The sequence below is a fragment of the Danio rerio genome, chromosome 19, assembly GCF_052040795.2.
Source record: "Danio rerio strain M-AB ecotype USA chromosome 19, GRCz13ab, whole genome shotgun sequence".
Taxonomy (NCBI): domain Eukaryota; kingdom Metazoa; phylum Chordata; class Actinopteri; order Cypriniformes; family Danionidae; genus Danio; species Danio rerio.
In genome coordinates this window covers 33,742,569-33,766,456 of record NC_141039.2, presented here as the reverse complement: position 1 = coordinate 33,766,456, position 23,888 = coordinate 33,742,569, and the positions used below count along the sequence as shown (strand labels likewise).

General features: G+C 34.4%; 2 protein-coding genes across 10 annotated transcripts in view; one reads left to right on the top strand and one right to left on the bottom strand.

The window, feature by feature from the left end:
* Positions 1 to 23,888, bottom strand: part of pip4p2 (phosphatidylinositol-4,5-bisphosphate 4-phosphatase 2) — a 236,446-nt gene that overhangs the window by 14,155 nt on the left and 198,403 nt on the right. The gene's annotated exons all lie outside the window — the stretch shown is intronic.
* The window catches only part of ripor2 (RHO family interacting cell polarization regulator 2), a 159,063-nt gene that overhangs the window by 118,292 nt on the left and 16,883 nt on the right, over positions 1 to 23,888 (top strand). For 7 of the 9 annotated variants that reach the window (XR_015516037.1, XR_015516038.1, XM_087294716.2 and 4 more), the window contains exons 7-14: positions 6,969 to 7,118; positions 9,604 to 9,667; positions 9,752 to 9,795; positions 10,108 to 10,233; positions 12,816 to 12,964; positions 13,392 to 13,521; positions 18,844 to 19,494; positions 23,399 to 23,571. Coding sequence is in view for 7 of the 9 variants with exons in the window: in XM_087294716.2 (XP_087150842.1) it covers positions 6,969 to 7,118; positions 9,604 to 9,667; positions 9,752 to 9,795; positions 10,108 to 10,233; positions 12,816 to 12,964; positions 13,392 to 13,521; positions 18,844 to 19,494; positions 23,399 to 23,571 (1,487 nt within the window). In the remaining 2 variants the exon portion in view is untranslated. Of the gene's footprint in view, positions 1 to 6,968; positions 7,119 to 9,603; positions 9,668 to 9,751; positions 9,796 to 10,107; positions 10,234 to 12,815; positions 12,965 to 13,391; positions 13,522 to 16,601; positions 16,758 to 18,843; positions 19,495 to 23,398; positions 23,572 to 23,888 lie in introns of all 9 variants that reach the window. The other 2 variants (XM_087294719.1, NM_001045026.2) reach the window with 2 other exon arrangements.

Here is a 23,888-nt window from a genome sequence, read left to right as displayed (position 1 = left end):
GGCAAGGCAAGTTTATTTATATAGCACATTTCATACACAGTGACAATTCAAAGTACTTTACATAAACAAGAATAAAACAGTATAAGAAAACAAAAAACAGATAAGAAAATTTATTAAAAAACAAATAAAAACATATTAAATTGTGATAAAACAGGTTATAAAAGAAAGAAAAAGAAAAGAAAGACACAATAGTGCGATCTGTTGGACGTAGTACAGTGCTCATTCAGTGAAGGCACAGCTGAACAGATGTGTTTTCAGTCTTGATTTAAATATGTCTAATGTTGGAGCCCATCTGATCGTTTCTGGAAGCTGATTCCAGCAGCAAGGGACGTAATAGCTGAAAGCCGATTCACCCTGCTTTGACTGACCCCCTTGGAATTCTAGTTTGCATGATCCTAAAGATCTGAGTGATCTGTTGGTGTTTGTATTCAGTGAGCATATCTGTAATGTATTGAGGTCCTGGACCATTTAGGGATTTATAGACTAGCAACAATACTTTAAAATCTATTCTAAATGTAACCGAGAGCCAGTGTAAAGACCTGAGGACTGGTATGATGTGCTCTGATTTTCTGGTTCTAGTAAGAATCCTGGCTGCAACGTTCTGGTTTAGCTGCAACTGTCTGACTGTCATTTTGGGAAGGACAGTTTGAAGCCCATTATAGTAATCCATTCTGCTGCTGATAAAAGCATGAACAAGTTTCTCTTAGCATCTAATTCTTGCAATGTTTTTGAGATGATAGTTTACTGATTTAGTTACTGCTTTGACATGACTATTGAAACTCATATCTGACTCCAGAATCACACCAAGATTCTTGACCTTATTTTTTGTTGTTTGACCCTTAGAGCCAAGGTATGCATTCATATTCAGAAGCTCATCTCTGTTCCCAAACGCAATGACTTCGGGTTTCTCTTTAACTAAAGAAAGTTTTGGCACATCTAACTGTTCATTTCATCAATGCATTGGCAGAGGGTGTCAATGGGGCTGTATTAGGCAGTAAAGCGAAGTAGATCTGAGTGTCATCAGCATAGCTGTGGTAGGAGATTTGGTTCTTTCTCATTATTTGGCTCAGAGGGAGCATGTAAAGGTTGAACAGGAGAGGTGCCAGAATTGAGCCTTTTGAGACTCCACATGTCATGGGTGTCCACCTCGACCTATGGTCACCTATAGTAATCATGAGTGTATAGTAAGATCTGAACCATTTGAGGACTGTGTCAGACAGCCCAACCCAGGTTTCCAGCCTATCCAGAAGTATACTGTGATCGACACTGAGATCAAGCAATACCAGCACTGTTAGTTTGCCTGAATCTGTGTTTTAGGCATATATCATTGGTTATCTTTATAAGAGCACTCACTGTACTGTAATGTGCTCTGAAACCAGATTGAAAATTATCTAAACACCGTTTGAAGCTTAAGAACTTGTTAACCTGGTTAAAAACAACTTTTTTAATAAATAAAAGGGTGATTTGAGATTGGCCTAAAAATATACTAGTAATATTAGAAATTGTATATTACTTTTTACCATGAATACTAACTTAAACACCTGAAAAAATATATACTTCAATGGAGAATATATTTTCATTTAATTTCACTTGTAACATGTAATCCTGCATCTAAAACATTATGTGCAGTTCACATAATAAGTAGAGTGGTGAAAATACGTATTGAACACGTCATCATTTTTCTTAGAAAACATATTTCCAAAGGTGCTGTTAACTTGAATTTTTTATCGAATGTTGGTAACAAGCAAATAAATCCATATGTATCATTAATAAAAATTACTTCCTTGTGTTTTGAAAGTGAATTAAAGTTTTTTTAGGGATTAACAAGAATATAAACAAGGTTTTGAACTGCCTCTTTAAATTTGAATATGTTTTTTATAGAAAGTTATCATATGGCTTCAGAGCTTAATCTGGTGTACTACCAGGAATTGGGTGTTTGATTCTGCCACAATGTGTTGTATGGACTATTTTATGGTACTTTTAAGGTGCTTTAAATTCAGGTTGGAGCTTCAATGTGTCTCATTACACATTTTATTGTTAGGAAAAATGGCTTAAAATGAGTCTGATAGCTGGAGTTAAGGAAAACCAAGCTTTTTTTCCGAAGGTTTATTTATTCTCAAAATGCAGCTCATAAAAATTCACCCATCAGACCCCACCCGTCAGATTGAACGGACTGGGCTGGGGGCGGTTATGGTGATTCATTTCCCATGCTGCTTTGCTGCTACAGCAGATGAGAGGAGTCAGACAAGGGGATTTTATGAAGCCAACTAAACAGGCATCTGTGCCACAGCCAGGCTGCCAATGCTAGCGGAACGCTTGTGTATGTGTGTGGTACAATACCCATTTCACTTCTCCAGACTTGGGTGGGGTCTTTCCTCCCAGTGTAATTAAACCCACAGGACCACCGTCCAGACACCCGAGCCCCACATGCGCACCACTAACCGTTTGTCTAATGCATCTCGTTTATCATCAACATCCCCCACACATCATAACACACACATGAACATCCATCATGCACACAGTTACACACAAATTAGGTTAGATTGTCCTGTTTCTCACCCTCCTCTCCTAATGAGACACATCAAAAAGCCTTGCATCAATATTTCACATCTCTTCGCTGTTTATGTTTGAATATTTCCTTTTGATTTAGTGCCTTGACATGTTTTGTTTCGTCCTATAAGAGGATATTTTGTGTGATATGGAGGAAATGTTTGTACAGATTTTCTTAGTCAGGCACATCCATGGAACAGCATCACAAGATTACATTTTTTTTGTAATTTGAATAGGAGGGATCTCACCTCAATACTAAAATTGTTCCTGAAAATTGGCATTTGACATTTTTCTTTATTTTATTTTATTTTTTATCTCTTTTTTTATGTTTTTTTTTATACAATTTTAATGTTAAACATGCTAGAAAAAAAAGACTTGTCAAAGTCAATGCAATAACACAAAAAACATAAAAAATATTATTATTATTATTATTATTTTTATTTTTGTTGTTGTTATTATTTATTTATTTATTTTTACAATATTTATATTTGTTTTTTTAGGTTGCATATAACTACAGGTTACACAACAATAACAATCGCGTAAACACAGCAAACATTTTTACATTCCAAAGTCCTTACCTCCACCCCACTCCCAATCCAAACAATTTAGAAAAAAAAATATATATATATAATAATAGTAATAATAATAATAATAATGATAATAACATTAAAATAAGATAATTATCAAACAAAGATAAAATAAAATAATAATAATAAAGTAGTAAAAATACAAAATAAAGGGATAGCGCATATATATATATATATATATATATATATATATATATATATATATATATATATATATATATATATATATATATATATATATATATATATATATATTGTTTTTGAAAAAACTATTATTTTAACAGAACTCTGAATCACTATTTTTCTATAGAAATAATTTAGTTTCATTTAAGTTTCACTGACATTAGAAATGTACCTGATTTAGGACAAAACTGTTTTCCGTTTATGTTGTATCAGACATCATTATAAATGTGGCGTTTAGTGAGAGATGGAGTCATCTAAGATTTAGTGAGAACTGAATGATATCAGACTGATTCAGACTAGTGATTCCTCTGTTTGAGTCGGGTATATCTTAGTGAACTGGATAGGACATTGACATTATTAGTTTAGAAAATGTGGCATAAATTCGTTTTACATTTGGTGTTTTAGATTCTTTTGAACACGTGTAGGTGTTGCTTGTCAATCAGATAACGCTTCTATGTTTGTTTTTGCTGTGAGTTGTGGGAAAAATGATCAATGAAATGTTTATGATAAACCGCTGTGAGTTTGAAACTTTAACAGCAGGCGCTGCATGATGTGCGTGTACATGAAGCAGAGTCAGATTTGTCCACGGAGTCAGATTTTAATACAACACCTGAACATTGAGCACAGATGACTTTATGACAAACACAGTGCAGAATATAAAGAAAATAAAACCAAAATACACAGTCACACTCTATCAAACATATCTTCAATGATAAGGAATATGGTATCTTACTGAGTTATTAATACACAGCAATACCACACAGAGAAAAGACGGACTTTGAAGGAATAAACAATGTGAGGTAAGCTTCGTTATAGTGCACTGGATAAGTCTGAACAAGTTTGACCGACCCATGCAAGCGCAAGGCAGGCAGTTCTGTACAATTACGTAATCTCTCGGCTAAACGATACCGGCCTAATTTTGAAATCGGACCGATAATAACATTAAAAATAGCATTTATCGGCCGATACCGATATGGCCACTGATATATCGTGCATCTCTAATTTATGATGTACAAAAAGTTTTATGAGCAGCCAAATCTGCATATTTAAAAGATTCTAGAAATGACGTGACATTAAAGATTAAAAGTATTGACTGCTAAAAAATTTAGCTCTGCCACCACAGGAATACATTACATTTTACAATCTAATAGATCTATTATAAAACAGCTCTCATCTAAACTGTAATATTTGACAATGTTACAGTTTTCATTGTATGCCAAAACAAGTAAATGTGATTTGGGGCATAAGCGACTTCTTTTAGAAACATTTTAAGTGCTTTTTGAGTTGTGTTTGAGTTTGGTTCATAAATAAATGTATACATAAATAAAGTTGATCTCATTTACTTTCAAATATGCTCATCAGTTGAGACAGCCAGTTCCTTCGTCTCTAAAGGAAACTGAATTGAATAAATCTTTAACAGCATAAAAGCAAACATTTCATAAACGGCATACATTAACACCTCAGAACATGAACACATTCCTGGATCTCTCATTTAACTCTTCTTCTTCCTGCACACACTCTAAAAAACGTTGAGTTAGTTATTTAACCCAATGGTTGAGTTAAACATATTTGGTGCTTTTGCTGGGTTATTTGTCACCTTTATTAGGTTATTTATTAATAACTCAACTAGTTGAGTTAAATATATTTGGTGCTGTGTTGGGTTATTTTTAACCTTCATTTGGTTATTTATTTATGGCGAGGCAGTGGTGCAGTAGGTAGTGCTGTCGCCTCACAGCAAGAAGGTCGCTGGTTCGAACCTCGGCTCAGCTGGCTTTTCTGTGTGGAGTTTGCATGTTCTCCCTGCCTTCATGTGTGTTTCCTCCGGGTGCTCCGGTTTCCCCCACAATCCAAAGACAAGTGGTACAGGTGATTGGGTAGGCTAAATTGTCCGTAGTGTATGGGTGTGTGTGTGAATGTGTGTGTGGATGTTTCCCAGAGATGGGTTGCGGCTGGAAGGGCATCCGCTGTGTAAAAACTTGCTGGAAAAGTTGGCGGTTCATTCCGCTGTAGCGACCCCGGATTAATAAAGGGACTAAGCCGACAAGAAAATGAATGAATGAATGGTTATTTATTTGGCGACACGGTGGTGCAGTAGGTAGTGCTGTCGCCTCACAGCAAGAAGGTTGCTGGTTCAAGGCTCGACTCGGTCAGTTGGCATTTCTGTGTGGAGTTTGCATGTTTTCCTAACGTTTGTGTGGATTTCCTCCGGGTGCTGCTGCTTCCCCCACAAGTCCTAAGACATGCGGTACAGGTGAATTGGGTAAGCTAAAAATTGTCCGTATGTGTATGGATGTTTCCCAGTGATTGGTTGCGACTGGAAGGGCATCCGCTGTGTAAAACATGTGCTGGATAAGTTGGTGGTTCATTCCGCTGTGGCGACCCCAGATTAATAAAGGGACTAAGCCGTAAAGAAAATGAATGAATGAATGAATGAATGAATGGTTATTTTTTAATAACTCAACCGGTTGGGTTAAAAATTAAAATTGTAACAGTCAACTGATTTGACAACTTATGCATAATGTTGTTTTTGCATTATAAAGTTTTTTTAAGCGATAACGAAATAATATTGTTGTTATTTTTTTTTATCAAATTACCTCTTCGTGTCGTGTTTGTATATCCATTTCACCATCCAAGACCATCTTTTAGAAGCGTTTGGATATGGTTAAAATGTATTGTACATTGTGGACACTGAGTGAAGCCTACTGCAGCTGCTGAACAGTCTCTACAGCACACAGAGCTCCATATTCTGCTCCATCAACACATGATTTTCTGCTTGCACAGTTTATAACCGTCTGTACTTTGTTCTGTTTCTTCATTGTTTGTGATTCTTGATTTCTTTTAACAAAAGTGTCTGGAACTAAAATGTAATGAAAAAAAGCTTTTTCAATACTGTAGAATGCTGTATGTTATTTATTTACACAATCATAATTATAAAACAAATAGTAGTACTAGTAATGGTAGCAATAGAAATGGAAAAAATAACATTTAATTAAAATAACCCAATGCATTGGGTTCAAATAACCCATAGTTGGGAAGGTGCTTTAATATCCTATAGTTGGGTTATATGTTGGGCTATTTTTAACCCAACTGTTTTAACAGAGTACTCTATTTCCACTCTCCCATCATTCTCTGTTCCTGCTGCCCCTTTCGGCTCACTTGTTTCTGTCACTTGCGGTCCGTCTCGTCCCTCTTGCTCGCTCTCCATCCCCCCAAATCACTTTCTCCTCAGCGTTGGTCGGATTAGCATAGCTAATTTGAGCCGGCCAGTGTTCAGTGAGTTGTGAATGTGCTAAATGTGCATTTCCATGATAAAGGCCGTGGCCGCGAGCTGCTCGTCTGTCACAGAAGTATGGCATTAGCGTTGTCCCGAGGGCTGTAGAGGCACATCGTGTTGTGTTTTCTTTTGAAGTGTTCAAATTCATTTTTCAGGACGCAGTACAGTACGCCGCTCCATTGTGCTGACAGAACGTTACAGTAGATTGTAAAAGCCACGTTTCTGTGCTGAATGGCGACCCCCGGGGCTCTATAATGATGCGTTCTAGCATTTGAGACATCAAAGCGAGCGTTTATGCAATCTCTAGTGAGAGTTGCCATGCACGAGCGTGTAATATAACTCCTTGCAACAATGCCGCATGTGTGTTTTTACAGGTCGATGAGCTGTACGAGGGCTTTTGCATTCAGAGGAGGTTGCGTGATGGCGCCAGTAAGATGAAACAGGCCTTCACTGCTTCGCCCTCCACCAAAGGCACACGTGAGAGCCTGGCGGAGGTCAATCGCAGATACAAAGAATATACAGAGGTACTTAGTGTGTGTTTATGCAGCAGATGTATTTCTAAAATGGATATGGCTGTATTTTGTCTGAATTATGAAGGCCCAATTAACGTCAAGGACAAAAACTATAAAAAATAAAGATAAAACTCTAGCTAAGAAAATTCTGTAACAATCATAATAAGGATACACAGGAATGAAGGTTTCAGAAATATATCCAAACATTGGTTTTCTAGCTTTTGAGCCTATCAGTATCTATCCTGTTTTAAGGGAATAATTTGACTAAATATCAAAATTATGCTATGATATATGACCAATGATCAGGCCATCCTAGATGTATATGTGTTTATTGTATGATGTTAGATGTATATGTATTTATTCAGACAAACGACACAGAAAAAAAAAAAAAAACTTTGGAATTATATTCAAACATTTATTATTCAAATTTTGGGTCAATCAGAATCTATCCTGGTTTAAAGTAATAATTTAATTAATAACAAAATATGCAGTAATTTACTAGCCATTAATTTATACTGGATGTATATGTGTTGATTTATTCAGACCTACACAATGTGAGTGCTATTAAAAATATCCTGGCTATTTATAGCTTTAAAATGGGAGTGAATAGTGCCCGAGTTTTTAAAGCTCCAAAAAAATACATCTAGCCATTATAAAGGTAATCGATAACTGCAAGTATAGCAATAACGACACAGAAGAAGAAGAAAAAACTTTAAAATCATATTCAAACAAACATTTGTTATTCTAGCTTTTGAGTCAATCAGAATCTATCCTGGTTTAAAGTAATAATTCAACCAATAGCAAAATTATGCTGTGATTTACTAGCCATTAAATCATCCTAGATGTATATGTGTTTATTTATTCTAACAAAAACAATGTGTAGTGTTAAATAATATCCTGGCTCTTCCTGGCTTTATAATAGGAGTGAATTGTGCCTGAGTTTTTAAAGCTCCAAAAAATACATCTAGCCATTATAAAATAACCAATAGTCTGCAAATAAAGCAATAATGACACAGAAGAGAAAACTTCGGAGTCACATCAAAACGTTTGTTATTCTAAGTTTTGAGCTAACAATCTATCCTGTTTCAAATGAATAATTTAACCAAATAACAAAATAATGCAGTGATTTACTAACCATTAATCCATCCTAGATGTACATGTGTTTATTAATCCAGACAAACACAATGTGAGTGGTATTAAATACTATCCTGGCTCTTCCTAGCTTTATAATAGGGGTGAACGGTGCCCGAGATTTTAAAGCTCCAAAAGAAATGCATCTAGTCATTATAAAATAATCCATAGTCTGCAAATATAGCAGTCATGACACAGAAAAACAAAACTTTGGAATATTCTAGCTTTTGAGCCAATCAGGATCTATCCTGGTTTAAAATAATAATTCAGCCAATAACAAAATTATGCAGTGATTTACTAGCCATAAATGTATCCTAGATGTATTTGTGTTTATTTAAAATCTTAGTGCCTGAGATTTTAAAGCTCCTAAAAATGCATCTAGCCATTATAAAATAATCCATAGTCTGCAAATAAAGCAGTAATGACACTGAAGAAAAAAACTTCAGAATCATATTCAAATATTTGTTATTCTAACTTTTGAGGCAATTAAATTCTATCCTGATTTAAATGAATAAATTAACTACATATCAAAATGATGTCATGATTTACTAACCGTCAATCCATCCTAGATGTATATGCGTTTATTTATTCAGACAAACACAATGTGAGTGTTATTAAATAATATCCTGGCTCTTCCTAGCTGTATAATGGGAATGAATGGTGCCTGAGTTTTTAAAGCTCTAAAAAAACGGAGATCCATTATAAAAGTAATCCATAGTCTGCAAAATATATCAATAATGGCACAGAGAGGAAAAAAATCGCAATCATATTCTAACATGTGTAATTCTAGCTTTTAGGCCAATCAGAATCTATTTTTGTTATAAAGGTATAATTTAGCTAAATATCTTAATTATGCTATGATTTACTTACCCTCGAGACATCCTAGATGCAAATGTGTTTACTTTTTCAGACGCAATCTGAAAGAAGTTAAATAATATTCTGGCTCTTCCTAGCTTAATAATGGTAGTGAATGGTGCCTGAGATTTTAAAGTTTTTAAAAGCACCTCCGGTCATTATAAAAGTAATCCAGGGGTTTAATAAATGTTTTCTGAAGATAAATAAATCTGAATTTAACACTTTATAAACTATTATGACTGCTGCAAGCATGTTTACAGAACAGTTGAGTTCCATACCATTCATTGTCTTTACAAAACTGCCATTTATTTTATTACAATATTTTTAATTTATCAGATATTTTAAATTTTTGGGTAAGCATTTAAAATGACATTTGCATACATTCAAACGTGGATGACAGTTATTACTATAGTAATATTTATAGTGTAAAAATTACTGATATTTCTGTTTAATAAGAATATGAATTAAAAAAAGAATGTCTGACATTTATATTATCATGTGTTTCTCTCAGAACATGAGCACTTTTGAGGGCGAGCTGGAGAACCTGTTGGGGGAGTTTCATATCAAAATGAAAGGTACATGATTTCTGCACAAAACAATCTAATAAAACAGTCGGGTTTTAATAACAGACATTTCGACTCCTTTGCTTTCTGTTCCAGGATTAGCTGGTTTTGCCAGACTTTGTCCTGGTGATCAGTATGAGGTGGGTTGTTTGGAAATTCTTTCAGAGCATACTGAGTTTCAAGCATTTTTTTTGCTGTAATAAATCCAGATCGATGTGTATTCTATCAAATTACCGAACTCTTGTAATTGCCCATTGTTCTGCCAAGTACACACAGTTTGTTCGTAATCACAGCTCTCGTAGCAACATTTTCTTTTTGATCCACAGTTACATCCACCCACCAAACCCAATTAGACTTTGTGAGGCTGTATAAAACTAAACAATTAAAACCCACTGAAAAGTCTATTAACAATCAAGTGGCTTTTTTTAATTCTACTTGGCTCTTCCTTGTAGATTTTCATGAGATACGGCCGACAGCGGTGGAAACTGAAGGGGAAGATCGAAGGAAACTCTAAGCAGAGTTGGGATGGAGAGGAGATGATCTTCATGCCCCTTATTTCAGACCTTATTAACATCAAGGTGAGCTGTGGTTCATAAGTCTTTCATCCCAGTGCAATAACGGGAGGGTGTGTGGTATTGATATTTTTTGTTAGGAATTTTTTTATGATAATAATAATGAAACACTGCTGTATGTGTTGTTGGGTTCGTACTTCAGCTGGCTTACACCTGTACTGGATACACAAATATACATTTATACTGCCTGTGAGCCTCTGTGTTATTGACTGATTCACTGAATCATCCATTCAGATTGGTTCAGTATGGCTAATTCATTTACAAAGCAAGTAACTGACTTTGTCTGAAATCCCCTACTACTCATTAGGTACTACATTTAAATTTGAATTTACTACACGACCATTAGAAAAGTACATTCTATATAGTATAAATGTGAGTAGTACAAATGAATGGTATAAATAGTATGAACTCTGACATGCTACATCTGATATTTGTTATGATCACGTGACCTACCTTCTTCAGTAGCATCGTTTCACTCCCACTCATGAATTTTCTTGTGTGGCATCATCGGAGAGTGTAGCGTCCATCAGATGCACACTTCAGAAGCTCACCTGAAGTAGTAGGTCATCCGGGATTTTCGAATACTATAAATTTCAGATATACTTTCGGACACAGCCACTGCCTTTATGAATGATTCTTGGGTCATTGACTAAAATTATTTGATCAAAAAAACGTATTAATTTTGTAACGGAACACCACATTATTGTGCTAATGTTCTGCTCTGACTTTGGACAATTTTCAGTGACGAAAAAAAAAAATATATATATGTATGTATATATATATATATATATATATATATATATATATATATATATATATATATATATATATATATATATATATATATATATATATATATATATATGTATATATGTATGTATATATATATATATATATATATATATATATATATATATATATGTATATATGTATGTATATATATATATATATATATATATATATATGTATGTATATATATATATATATATATATATATATATATATATGTATGTATGTATGTATGTATATATATATATATATATATATATATATATATATATGTATGTATGTATGTATATATATATATATATATATATATATATGTATGTATGTATGTATATATATATATATATATATATATATATATATATGTATGTATGTATGTATATATATATATATATATATATATATATATATATATATATATATATATATATATATATGTGTGTGTGTGTATATATATATATATATATATATATATATATATATATATATATATATATATATATATATATATATATATATGTATATGTATATATATATATATATATATATATATATATATATATGTATATATATATATATATATATATATATATATATATATATATATATATATATATATATATATATTGCATCTAAAATGTTGTTGTTGTTGTAGTAGTAGTAGTAGTAATAATAGTAAAAGTAATAGTAGTAATAGCAGTAGTAGTAATTGTAGTAGTAGTAGATGTAGTAGTACTAATAGTAACAATAGTAAAAGTAATAGTAGTAGTATTAGCAGTAGTAGTAGTAAAAGTCGTAGTAGTAGTAATAGTAACAATAGTAAAAGTAATAGTAGTAGTAATAGTAGTAATAGTAATAGTAGTAGTAGTAGTAGTAGTATTAATAGTATTAGTAATAGTAGTAAAAGTAATAGCAGTAGTAGTATTAGTAGTAGTAGTAATAATAGTAGCAATAGTAGTAGTAATAGTAATAGCAGCAGTAGTAGTAGTAGTAATAGTAAAAGTAGTGGTAGTAGTAAAATTAGTAGTAGCAATAATAGTATTAGTAGTAATAGTAATAATAGTAACAGTAATTAGTAGTAACACTCCACAGTATCTAATTTTTTTTTTATATTCCTACTACTTAACATTTCTGATTTTGATTGTAATGTAATAATGTGCACTCTTTTTTAAATCTGCATTGGAATACTAATTACAGTAAAAAGCGCTATACAAATAAACTTAAACTTCTGTCCTAAAATCTGTCACATTTGCTATCATGCTTGCATGCTGATATTTGAGACCTTTGACAGCTTGCATAAATAATAATTGCATCACATCCAATAAATATAATTTAAAAACATAAACTCATGCAGGGCTCAATTTTACGTTTATGACTTGTATTAAAGTGTCATTTTAAAAGACTTCTTATTGTCTTCTAAGACATGTTTTTGCTAAGTGAGTAACATAACCGATAATCATAGATGATAAATATCGCACACCAAAACATTCTTCGAAAATTGCATAAATACTAAATATAAGAGTCAATCCTCCTTCAGAGGAATAATTCAACCAAATATCAAAATTTTGCTTTGATTTACCAGCCCTCAAGCCATCTTAGATGTGTTTGTGTTTATTCATTTGGGCAAACACTATCTCTGAAACTTTCCATAAATACTAACCAATAATGTTTGTTTACTGACCTGTTATTAAAATGTCATATTTCTTTCCCTCAGTCCTGAATACTTGACTATTGCAACAAAAACACATTGACTATTTTCTTAAATGAAGTGACATTCTCAATACATGCCTTTATTCCTCCAGGTGACCGAGTTAAAGGGTTTGGCCACTCATGTTTTGGTGGGCAGTGTGATCTGTGAAACCAAGGACCTGTTCACCGCTATGCCTCAGGTGGTTGCTGTAGACGTCAACGACCTGGGAACCATTAAACTTAACCTGGAGGTCGCCTGGTTGTAAGTGATCTTATTTAATAAAATGAGATTGGAAGTGTGGATTTTCAGTGCATGAAGCCAGAGTAAATGAAAACAATGATTATTTACACTGCCCTCTTCTGGACAGCTGTGGACGTGACATCAAATTACATGTTCCTGGCCATTAGTGGTGGAAAAGTTCCACTAAAAGATACCTTTTGGTCCTATTTTATTATTAAGTTCCCTTAATTACTATTTACTTGCATTTAAGTGAATAATTTGGTTAAATGCACTTATTATCTAACATACTTCTTTTTCATTGTGCTTGTATATTACAAATTACCTGCATGTAAATACAACTGTAATCCATATTTGTATGCTGTTAATCCACATTTAAACCTACCCAAATTATTTATTTATACCATATTAGGATGTCATACATGAAAGTATGTCTGTCTTGAATTTACAGTCCGTTTGACGTGGAGGATCTGACTCTGTCCTCTGGGAACGTGAGTAAAGCCACTGCCCTTCAGAGACGGGTTTCAGTCTATAGCCAAGGCACACCCGAGACGCCCACTTTCCAGGACACATCTTTCTTTGTGAGTGCACTTATGAAACGCCTCTCAGATCTGCCTAAAATCTATGTCTATCATCTTGCTTGATTTGTGGCAGCATCATTATGAAATTTAAAGTATAGATCATTTTGTGGCATGTGAACATTAACAAAGGTCCTAACATGTTTCCTGTTTTACATGTTTGAATTTCTATAGCTTCCCAGCTTCCACATGTTAAAAATAATGTTATGTTAGCTGTTTTAATTTTAGGTTATTTTTGAATTGCCTCTTGTTATGGTTATGAAATAATTTGACAACAAAGTGGGCCAATGACATCACCACATTGAAATGGTCTGTAGTTAACTTGCAAAATAAAGATTCTCTCCTTATTTGCTCACTCTCAGCTAGATATTTGAAGGTATTTTAAAGAATGTTAGGAAAAAGGTAGCCATTTACTTCCATTTTTTTAATACTATGGATGTCAGTGGTTACCAGTTTCCAGCATTCTTCAAAATATCTTCTTTTGTTTCAAACAGAAGAAAGAAACACTTGAGGGTGTGTAACTGACTAGTAAATGTTCATTTTTGGTGAACTATGCCTTTAAATAATTACTGGTGAAAATGAAGTACACCTTTAAAATATACATTTTGGCACCAAAGGGCATTTTACAGTGCACCCAGAAAGTAATCATAGCTCTTCACTTTTTCACTTTTTAAATTTATTTTACAGCCTAATCCAAAATGTATTACATGCATTTATTTCCTCAAAATTCTGCACACAACACCCCATAATGACAATGTGAAAAAAGATTTTTAGAAAAGATTTTTGTTACAAAATTTATTTAAAAAAAAAAATGAAAAAGCTGAAAAATTACATGTACATAAGTATTCACAGCCTTTGACGTGAAGCTCTAAATTGAGCTCAGGTACATTCTGTTTTCACTGATCATTCTCAAGAAGTTTCAGCAGCTTAATTGGAGTTTACCTGTGGTAAATTCAGTTGATAGGACATGATTTTACAAGGCATGCACCTGTCTATATAAGGTCCCAGGGTTGACAGTACATGTCAAAGCACAAACCAAGCATGAAGACAAAGGAATTGTCTTTATACTTCTGAGACAGGATTGTCTCAAGGCATAAAGCTAGGGAAGGTAACAGAAATTTTTTTGCTGCTTTAAAAGTTCCAATAAGCACAGTGGCCTCCATCATCCATACGTGGAACCACCAGGACTCTTCCAAGAGCTGGCCGGCCATCTAAGCTGAGTGATCAATAACCCAATGGTCACTCTGTCTGAGCTTCAGCTTTCTTCTGTGAAGAGAGGAGAGTCTTACAGAAGACAACCATCTGTGCAGCAATTCACCAATCAGGCCTTTATGGTAGAGTTGCCAGACAGAAGCCACTCCTTAGTAAAGGGCACATAGCAGCATACCTGGAATTTGCCAAAAGGCATCTGAAACAAAATTCTCTGGTCTGATGAGACTAAAATTGAACTCTTTAGAGTGAATGCCAGGTGTTACGTTTGGAGAAAACCAGGCATGGCTCATCACCGGGCTTAATACCATCCCTACGGTGAAGCATAGTGGTGGCAGCATCATGCTGTGGGGATGTTTTTTAGCAGCAGGAACTGGAAGACTTGTCAGGATAGAGAGAAAGATGAATGCAGCAATGTACAGAGACATCCTGAATGAAAACCTGCTTCAGAGTGCTCTTGACCTCAGACTGTGGCGATGGTTCGTCTTCCAGCAGGACAATGACCCAAAGCACACTGCCAAAATATCAATGGAGTGGCTTCACAACGACTCAGTGAATATCCTTGAGTGGCTCAGCCAGAGCCCAGACCTAAATCCTATTGAACATTTCTGGAGAGATCTGAAAATAACTGTACACCGTCACTTCCCAACCAATCTGATAGAGCTTGAGAGGTACTGCAAAGAGGAATGGGCAAAAATTCCCAAAGACAGGTGTGCCAAGCTTGTGGCATATTCAAAAATACTTAACGCTGTAATTGCTGCCAAAGGTGCATCAACAAAGTATTGAACAAAGGCTGTGTATACTTCTGTACATGTGATTTTTTTATTTTATTTATTTATTTATTTATTTATTTATTTATTTTATAAATTAAAAAAAAATTTCACATTGTCATTTTGGGGTATTGTGTGGAGAATTTTAAGGAAATACATTAATTAATTTTGCATTAAGGCTGTCACAAAAAAAAAATTTGAAAAAAGTGAAGCGCTAAGAATACTTTCCGGATGCATTGTATATACAAATAATTAAAAAATTATTATAATTTCAGTTTAATTAAATGCAATTAGCTTATCTTAAGAGTGCCTTTTACATCCAACTAAGGGCGTAATTGCTTCTTTATATGTCATTTTATAATTACTTCTATTGTTTTGGAAATATGGTTTAATTTGAATGTACTGGCAAACATTTACAGTGAAGTAAGATATACTTAAAATATATAACGTTATTCAAGTTAACTTCTGTGTAAACTTGTATATCATTAAATGATTAAATTGTGGATTAGTCAAGTTGAACTTCAAAAGCAACGATAAATAAATAATAATCTACAGGTAAAATTGAAAAAATCATATTTATACTATTTTAATAAATCTAGAATCAAATGCATTACTTCTGCTTTAGTAGACACATCAAAATAAGTGTAAATCTTTAGAGCATGGCAATAACATGTAATTAACAGTTTTAATGTGACATTATTTAAAAACTATTCATGAAAGTTTGCTTTACTCAAGTGCCCTCATTTCATTAATTTTACTCTATTTTCCAGCACAGCTTTTCATAAACTCGTAAGAGGAAAAGAATACACCATGAGTGCATTTTTCAATAGCTCAAAGGTGTGAATATTATATAAAAATGTATTCATCAGGTGTTACATCACATTTTCCTGCATTAACAACATAATACTAACCCAAATACTTACACTAATGGCTTCTGTCTAGCTGTTCTGGGTTCAGCAGTTATTATTTTGTTTGTGTTATTAAACATTTGCAGCTTATGTGTGCATGTTATAGTCTAGTCTGTGTAGTTATGTCTAATGAATTGTATTCACTATGTGTCCGTGATGGCTGTTACATGTGTGTTTGTGTGTGTCAATGGCAAAGAAGTGGCAGCCCAGGCGATGGGAAGGCCAGCGTCTCTCGTTTTTGCACACACTCAGAGAGACTCTAATAGAGAAACTCAGACGCAGCCGCTCTTTCGGCGATCTGGCCGCACTGAGACCTCGCTCAAGGTCCAGTCTAGAAGTCTACGTGAGTCAGGTCACTGTGTGTCCTGCTAATCTGAGTGATGCATGTGTTTTTGTGTGTGTTTGACTCTGTTTTCTTTACTTGCGTTTCCTGCATTCACTTATTGTTTCTTCTTACTTGCATTAACACAGACACTTTTCTCAACTGTAAAATAAAAAGCCCAATCCCAGTTCTATTTCTGTACCCCTACCCCTTCCCTTTAGCCATTACAACCGGGGGTTACCCCGGCTTTACCCCTAAGAATTGGGACAGCACTACAGCACCTGCACATGTCACCATATGTCATCGCGATCTCATGTTTCATATGAGATTAGATGATCGTGACGGCTGTAGTTATTCCAGTTGTGCTATTTTTTTGGTATTTATTTTTAAGAAATCACTTAAGGCATATATGTTATCATAATGTGGCAATAAGATCATAACTGTACTGTGTATTTACACAGTGGCCCTGTTCATCTGTAAACACATGAAAACAACATTAACATTATAGCAGACACTGTAAAAAGCTTATTCTCTGCCACAAGACTTTTCTGACAGGGTATTCAAGTGTCATCGAGTGTCAGAATATTGTGGGAATGCTATACAGGAGTTATGATTACGGATTATATATTGCGAAATTTTGCATTTTTTTATTAAAGCATGACGGTAAAACACGAATGTGGTTATGAATATATTAAAACGTGTTTGTCGTAAAAATTCGTAATAATGACAAAAAATACTCATTTGTGGATCTCCTTACTTACGGGTTCAGCAATACTGCCGTTGTGGCAGGTGTATTCTGGGAAATTTACTTACCCCTTGGTTTTGAGTGTGGTCCTGAAAATTCTTTGTTTCAAGGGCTATTCACACCTTCCCCTTAGCCATACGCCTTCAAGCTAAAGATCAATGGGAAACCCCTACCCTTTGGCATGAACGTGTAAAATGAGGGGTAAGAGGAAGGGCTAAGGGGTAGAATTGAGATTGGGCCTTAGACTCCATGAAATTAAAATAGTGGCTTTTAAATCATGGGTGTTATGTAGCCTATTTTATGTAGGTCAGCTGTGAGAATAATAAAAATGTGTGTTTCTGAGCACAAAAAAATGACTTGCATCAATTTTGATCTAATTTACAGAAGACTCTTTATATATGTCTTTATTTATTTTTATTTTTTATTTTTCGAAACATGTTTATTTAAGGCTTCAAAATGAATATACAATGTGCTTTTACAGACTTAATCAAAGGCACTTTTTACAAAAAAATGTGCAATGGGTTATAGAAATGGTATTAATCCTTAAAAATAAGAAAATAAGTCAATAGATAATGTTGAAGTCAGAATTATTAGCCCCCCCTGAATTTTCAGCCCCGTTTATTTTTTTCCCCAATTTCTGTTTAACGGAGAGAAGATTTTTTTTCAAGACATTTATAAACATAATAGTTTTAATAACTAATTTCTTATAAGTGATTTATTTTATCTTCGCCATGATGACAGTAAATAATATTTTACTAGATATTTTTCAAGGCACTTCTATACAGCTTAAAGTGACATTTAAAGATTTAAATAGGTTAACTTGGCAGGTTAGGGTATTTAGGCAAGGTATTGTATTATGATGGTTTGCTCTGTAGGCTATCGAAAAAATATATAGCTTAAAGAGGCTAATAATTTTGACCTTAAAATGATTATAAAAAAATTTAAAACTGCTTTTATTCTAGCCAAAATAAAACAAATAAGACTTTCTCCAGAAGTAAAATTATTATCAGACATACTGTGAAAATTTCCTTGCTCTGCTAAACATCATTTGGGAAATATTTATAAGAGAAAAAAAATCTAAAGGGGGCTAATAATTCTGACATCAACTGTAGATGGAGGTAAGGAAAAAGAAGGAAAAAAAGGGAAACATCATACCAGCTATAAGTACTAATATTGCTGACCAATTAGTCACAAAGTCTCTGGAAAGGCTCATAAAACAAAATATATGTTTTCCATGGAGGTCTTTAAATCTTCTGTTCTTCAGTGTGTTACTTTGATCGACTTATCAGCACTATTATTTATACAGTTAACGCAAATTTACACTGTATTTGTCTTCTCTTTTGTGTTTTTCCCTCTCTTTCCTCCAAACAGTCCACTTTACCAGATGACGTCTTTGAGAATGGAGGCTGCGGTGTGGCTGAATGCAAGCGTCTGTCTTTCACCTTCTCAGACACGTCCACCTCAAGCCCTGTCCCTGTCCAGTCAAACCCTGAGATTACAGTTACCCCTCCCGAGACGGACCCATCATCTGAACCACCTCCAACCTCAGAGGAGCAGCTGGTTGAGGAGGAGTGTGTAGAAGAAGACTGCGGCAGTATCAGCGTCAGTGTCAGCGTCAGTGATCCGGACCTCGAGTGGGACCAGGTTGAAACCCAGGGGCCTGAAACAGGCTCTGTGGCCCTCTCGTTGTGCTCTGAGAGTCAGCTTTCTGCAGTAGGACCAGAGGACGTGGTGTTTCTGGAGCCCAATGTGTCTGATGAAGCCCTGGAGCTGAAGCCGGTGGAGCTGGATGGGGAGGAAGGCAGTCTGACCAGGCAGCTGGTGAGGAGGCTGACCTCGTCTGATATGCTGCCTGAGACCAGTGCTCTGAGCTGGGCTGGAGAGAACAGCAGGACTTTTATGGAGAGCAGTCTGGAGGAGGTCATTCAGTCGCTGCTCCTGCGGCTAGAGAGTTTAGGGCAGCGCTGCGGGGAACTGCAGGACCTGGAGCAGGAAGTCATGAGACTTGAAGACCTGCTCAAGGTGAATGAGCTCTCTGTGATCTTTACTTAAAAGAGTCAAGCCTGTGGGAACTTTGATGTCCAAACAATATCCAGTTAACATTGGCGTAAAAAAAAAAAAAAATGTCAAAAACGCAAATTGATTTGATGTCAAATCTGATTGACCACCAAAGTAAAAACACAAAAGTATTATAATATAAGCAAAGTTTAATTCAAACTTTACTTTGCGTTTTTACAATCAGTGTTGGGGAAACGCATTATAAGTAACGTGAGTTAAGTAATAAAACCAGTTTTTAAAGTAATGAGTAGGGCCAGACAGAATCTGCAGACATTTTGTGGTGAAGTTATAAAAAAAACTGAAGTATCATAACTAAAATCTTAATATATGAAATAAAAAATTATGTATTTTTGACTTTTATTTAATGTTTACAATGCAAATCCAATTGGATCCACTTATTTGGTAAGCAAAACAAGTCTCTCATATGATTTATCTTCTAAAAATTAAAACTATTACTTTGCAAACTGTATTGTAAATAAATTTACATACATTTACACAAGTAAATACATAGACTCAATGATGGGATAAAACTCTGCAGAAATCTGTGGATTTCTGCACGTGCAGATTCCGTGTGGGTCTAGTAATGAGTAAAGTAACTCATTACTTTTAAAAAATAAGTAAAAATATTTGAGTTACTTTTTAAAAATGTAATGCGAGTAACTTCTAAAGTTAATTCACTTTTAAAAAAATAAATTGCTGAATTAAAATTAATGTAGTCTTGAATCCTGGGCTAATGAGACAATACAGGAACCTACAGAAATTAAGATGGCAGAGCCCTACATTTCTGCAATGGAAATATTCTCTTTATTTGGAACATATGGAAGAAAAGGAAAAGAGGATTACATAAAAAGGACAGTTATTTTTACTTTTTTAAGACAAAAAAGTAGCAAATGCATTGCTTTCAGCTGTAATTAATTTGTAAATATGCCATATATAGCTCTGGGGTCAGGAAATTGATAATAATTTTTATGTTTTTTTTTTATGGAAAATTAAGTTCTAGAAGTGATCAAGCCTCAGCTAGGCCAAAAAAAAAAGCAAAAATAACTCAAAAGTAACATAACATTACTTTCCATAAAAAAGTAACTAAGTAAAGCAACTAGTTAGGGCTGGGTGATTTGGCCTAAAATCAAAATCTTGATTCATTGAACATTGAACACAGTTGATTACAATTAAAGAATGAAGGCTGAGCCAGGCCGCATGCAATCGCTTGGGAGAAGTATAATATAAGAATAATATAATAAGTATAAATCATATTATAATAAGTATATATTAGCCTTAACAGAGCAGGGTCACAAGACTCCACACACGATAGGTAAAGTTAAGTAAAAAAATTGACCTTTGATTGAAAAATTTGATCGATTATATGTTATGAATGTCAATTTCGATTACTTTTCGATTAATTGCCCAGCCCTACAACTAGTTACTTTTTTTGGGGAGTAACTCAATGTTGAAATGCATTACTTTCTAAAGTAACTTTCCCCAACACTGCCTACAATGCATCTAGCATTGTTGTCAAAAGATTTATCATAAATTGATTACAGGACAGTTCTGTAATAACTTTTTTTAAGTTGTTTTTTGACACCAATGTACGATGTCAATTTGATGTCGTTTTGATTTTATCGATGTGGTTTTGACATCAAGGTGCTGCCTATGACGGGCTTTTCAGTAATTTTTATATTTGTCGTTCTTGGTGCTGGCCCAGAAATTAAAATTCAGACACAATTTATGCACCCTCAAGTGTTCCCATTTCTTTTGGACACAAACCTTTTTTGAATAATGGTGGAAACCAGTAGCAATTGATTTTTGTAGTACTTTATTAATTCTATTTTATTGAACATTTTACATGTTTAACTATAGACAACAAAGCTTGAGATCCACCCAACAGAAAGGTAAAATATATTTAAAAATCAGGATTGATTTTCTTGTTGGCGCCATTTTGTTGGTATATTCCAAACTAATAATGTCCAGTAGTTAGAGTTTCCAAGAAAGATCAACTGGAGTGGATGGATCCAGTCATAGTTTCAGGAAAAGTTTTTGCAGCAGTCAGAACATTGGACAGAATCCTTGTTTGATTGATGGATAGAGCGAGTGATGATGTGTCCAGCAGGAGAAAACCTAATTGGTTGCACTGGATGACTTTTGTAGTATAGTTTAATACTATGGATGGTAATGGCTTCCAGTTTTCAGCGTTCCTCAAAATTGAAGTTCACATTTACTATTGCGAAGCAAACTTTGCTTGTTTCATTCAATAGGTATCCATCTGTAGTTTTGCACAAGGGTTAATAAGTTATGCATGCAAATTTCACCCATGTTCAATTTAGTCATATTCTTTGAGTTGACCTTCAGACACTACTTGGTTTGAAAGGGATTTTTGTATTAAAGGGGTAGTTCACCCAAAAAATGCTAATTTTCTCATTTGCTTGCACTTAAGTGGTTAACAAAGCAAAGCAAGATATTCTGACAAATGTTGGAAAAAACATTGACATCTATAGTAGGAAGAAAAAAAATAGAAAGGAAGTTAATCGCTGTTTATGTCTTCTTTTGTGTCCAACTGAAGAAAGAAATTTGAACATGTTTGAAACAAGTGGACAATGAGTAAATGATGACATTTTTTTTGTTGTTGTTGTTGACGAACACATTCGACTAAATTAGTTTCAGAATATAAATGCCTATGTGGTTAAGTACATTTAAAAACCCATCCTCGAGTGAAATCCACAAGTGTTCACAAGAGACACATCTGAATGGTTATGTGTATCGTCTGACCAAATCAGCCGAGACATGATCAGATCACTGAAAACACTTGATATGATATGGAAACAGAGACTAGTGACTTCTGTTTGGCCTATGCTTTAAACATGACTGCATTATTGACAATAGATATTTCATACTTTTTGTACCTGCGAAATTGATAATGCTACCCCACCTTTACTATTGATTAAGTATGAAGCTTAATCTGTTTAATAACCAACGTGAACTTAAAATAATAATTTATTGTCCACACTGATCTTGTGGTTCTTGAGTCTGGATTTTGATGCCGTTAGTCTTGATTTAGGACACTTGACTCTTGTACTCAGGACAGCTTGGATACTGTTACATCTGTCTAGCACAAGGGTGTCTAATCCTGCTCCTGGAGTACCAGTATCCTGTGTATTCTGGCTCCAACCAGCTCCAATACACTTTACTGTTAGTTTCCTAAGCATTTGGAAGGTGAACATGCAATCTTTAGCCAAAACATCCACTGCCAGAGGCTATTTTGTGATTTTCTGCAAGGTGCCTGACATGACCATGCTGATACGCTTTTTCCAATGGTAATACAGACCCTCGCAGCTAGTAAGAGAATCTCTGTGTCATGTAATCCTGAAGAACTTGATTAGCTGGAATGTTTAATTAGGGTTGGATCCAAACTCTACATGACAGTGGTTCTCCAGGGGCAGGTTTGACATACCAGTTCTACCACATTTAATTTAGCAAAAGTGCAATTTATACACTAAAAAACAAATAAACAAATAAATACATAGAGTTCTTACAGATTTAGTCTGATTTCTAGTCTAAAAATATTTGAATCAAGTAGCATTTTCTAGACAAAATAATGTCGTTTTCAGAAAGTCAAAAGTTTTTCCTTAAAACAAGCGAAGTAATCTGCCGAGTGGTAAGCAGAAATAAACTTGTTCACATTATTTTTTTACCCACCTGACAGATTATTTAGCTTTTTTTTTTCTGAAAATGCTTATTTGATTTAAGGATTTTCAGATATTTATATTTGAAATGAGTCAAACCCTCTGAGTATACAAAATTCTTACCCTCTGTGAACCATGCAGACATTTTTGTGACCTCATTGTTTTGAATAAGGCTTATTGTTTCTCCTCAGTGTCGAGTGCATGCCCATAGGAGCCGCTCATCAAGCCTCAGTTTGACGGTAGAAAGCGCTCTGGAAAGTTTTGACTTCCTCAACACCTCTGACTTCGATGACGATGACACAGGAGATGACGCTGGCACTCTCTCACGTGCTGTCTTCTTTGACATGGAGTCAGAGAGAATGGGGTGAGTTCAACATTACACCCTTTGCTGATCTGGGATGCATCTGAAACCACACACTTTCCTGCTATATAGTAAGCCAAAGACAACTATGTGACATAAGAGGTTTATATGAGTTAACGCTTGAGTAAATTTCAAATACCTACTATTTTCTCTTGTGAGATTCTAAGGTGTGTCTGTAATATATAATTTATTATCCCGCTAGTAGACCAAGGCAGAAGATTTGTAAATGGCATTAAAGCTGGGGTCTCAAACTGCCAGCCCGCGGGCCTTTTACAGCCTGCCTTCCTCCTCCCACCGGCCTGCAACTGACGTTAAAAATA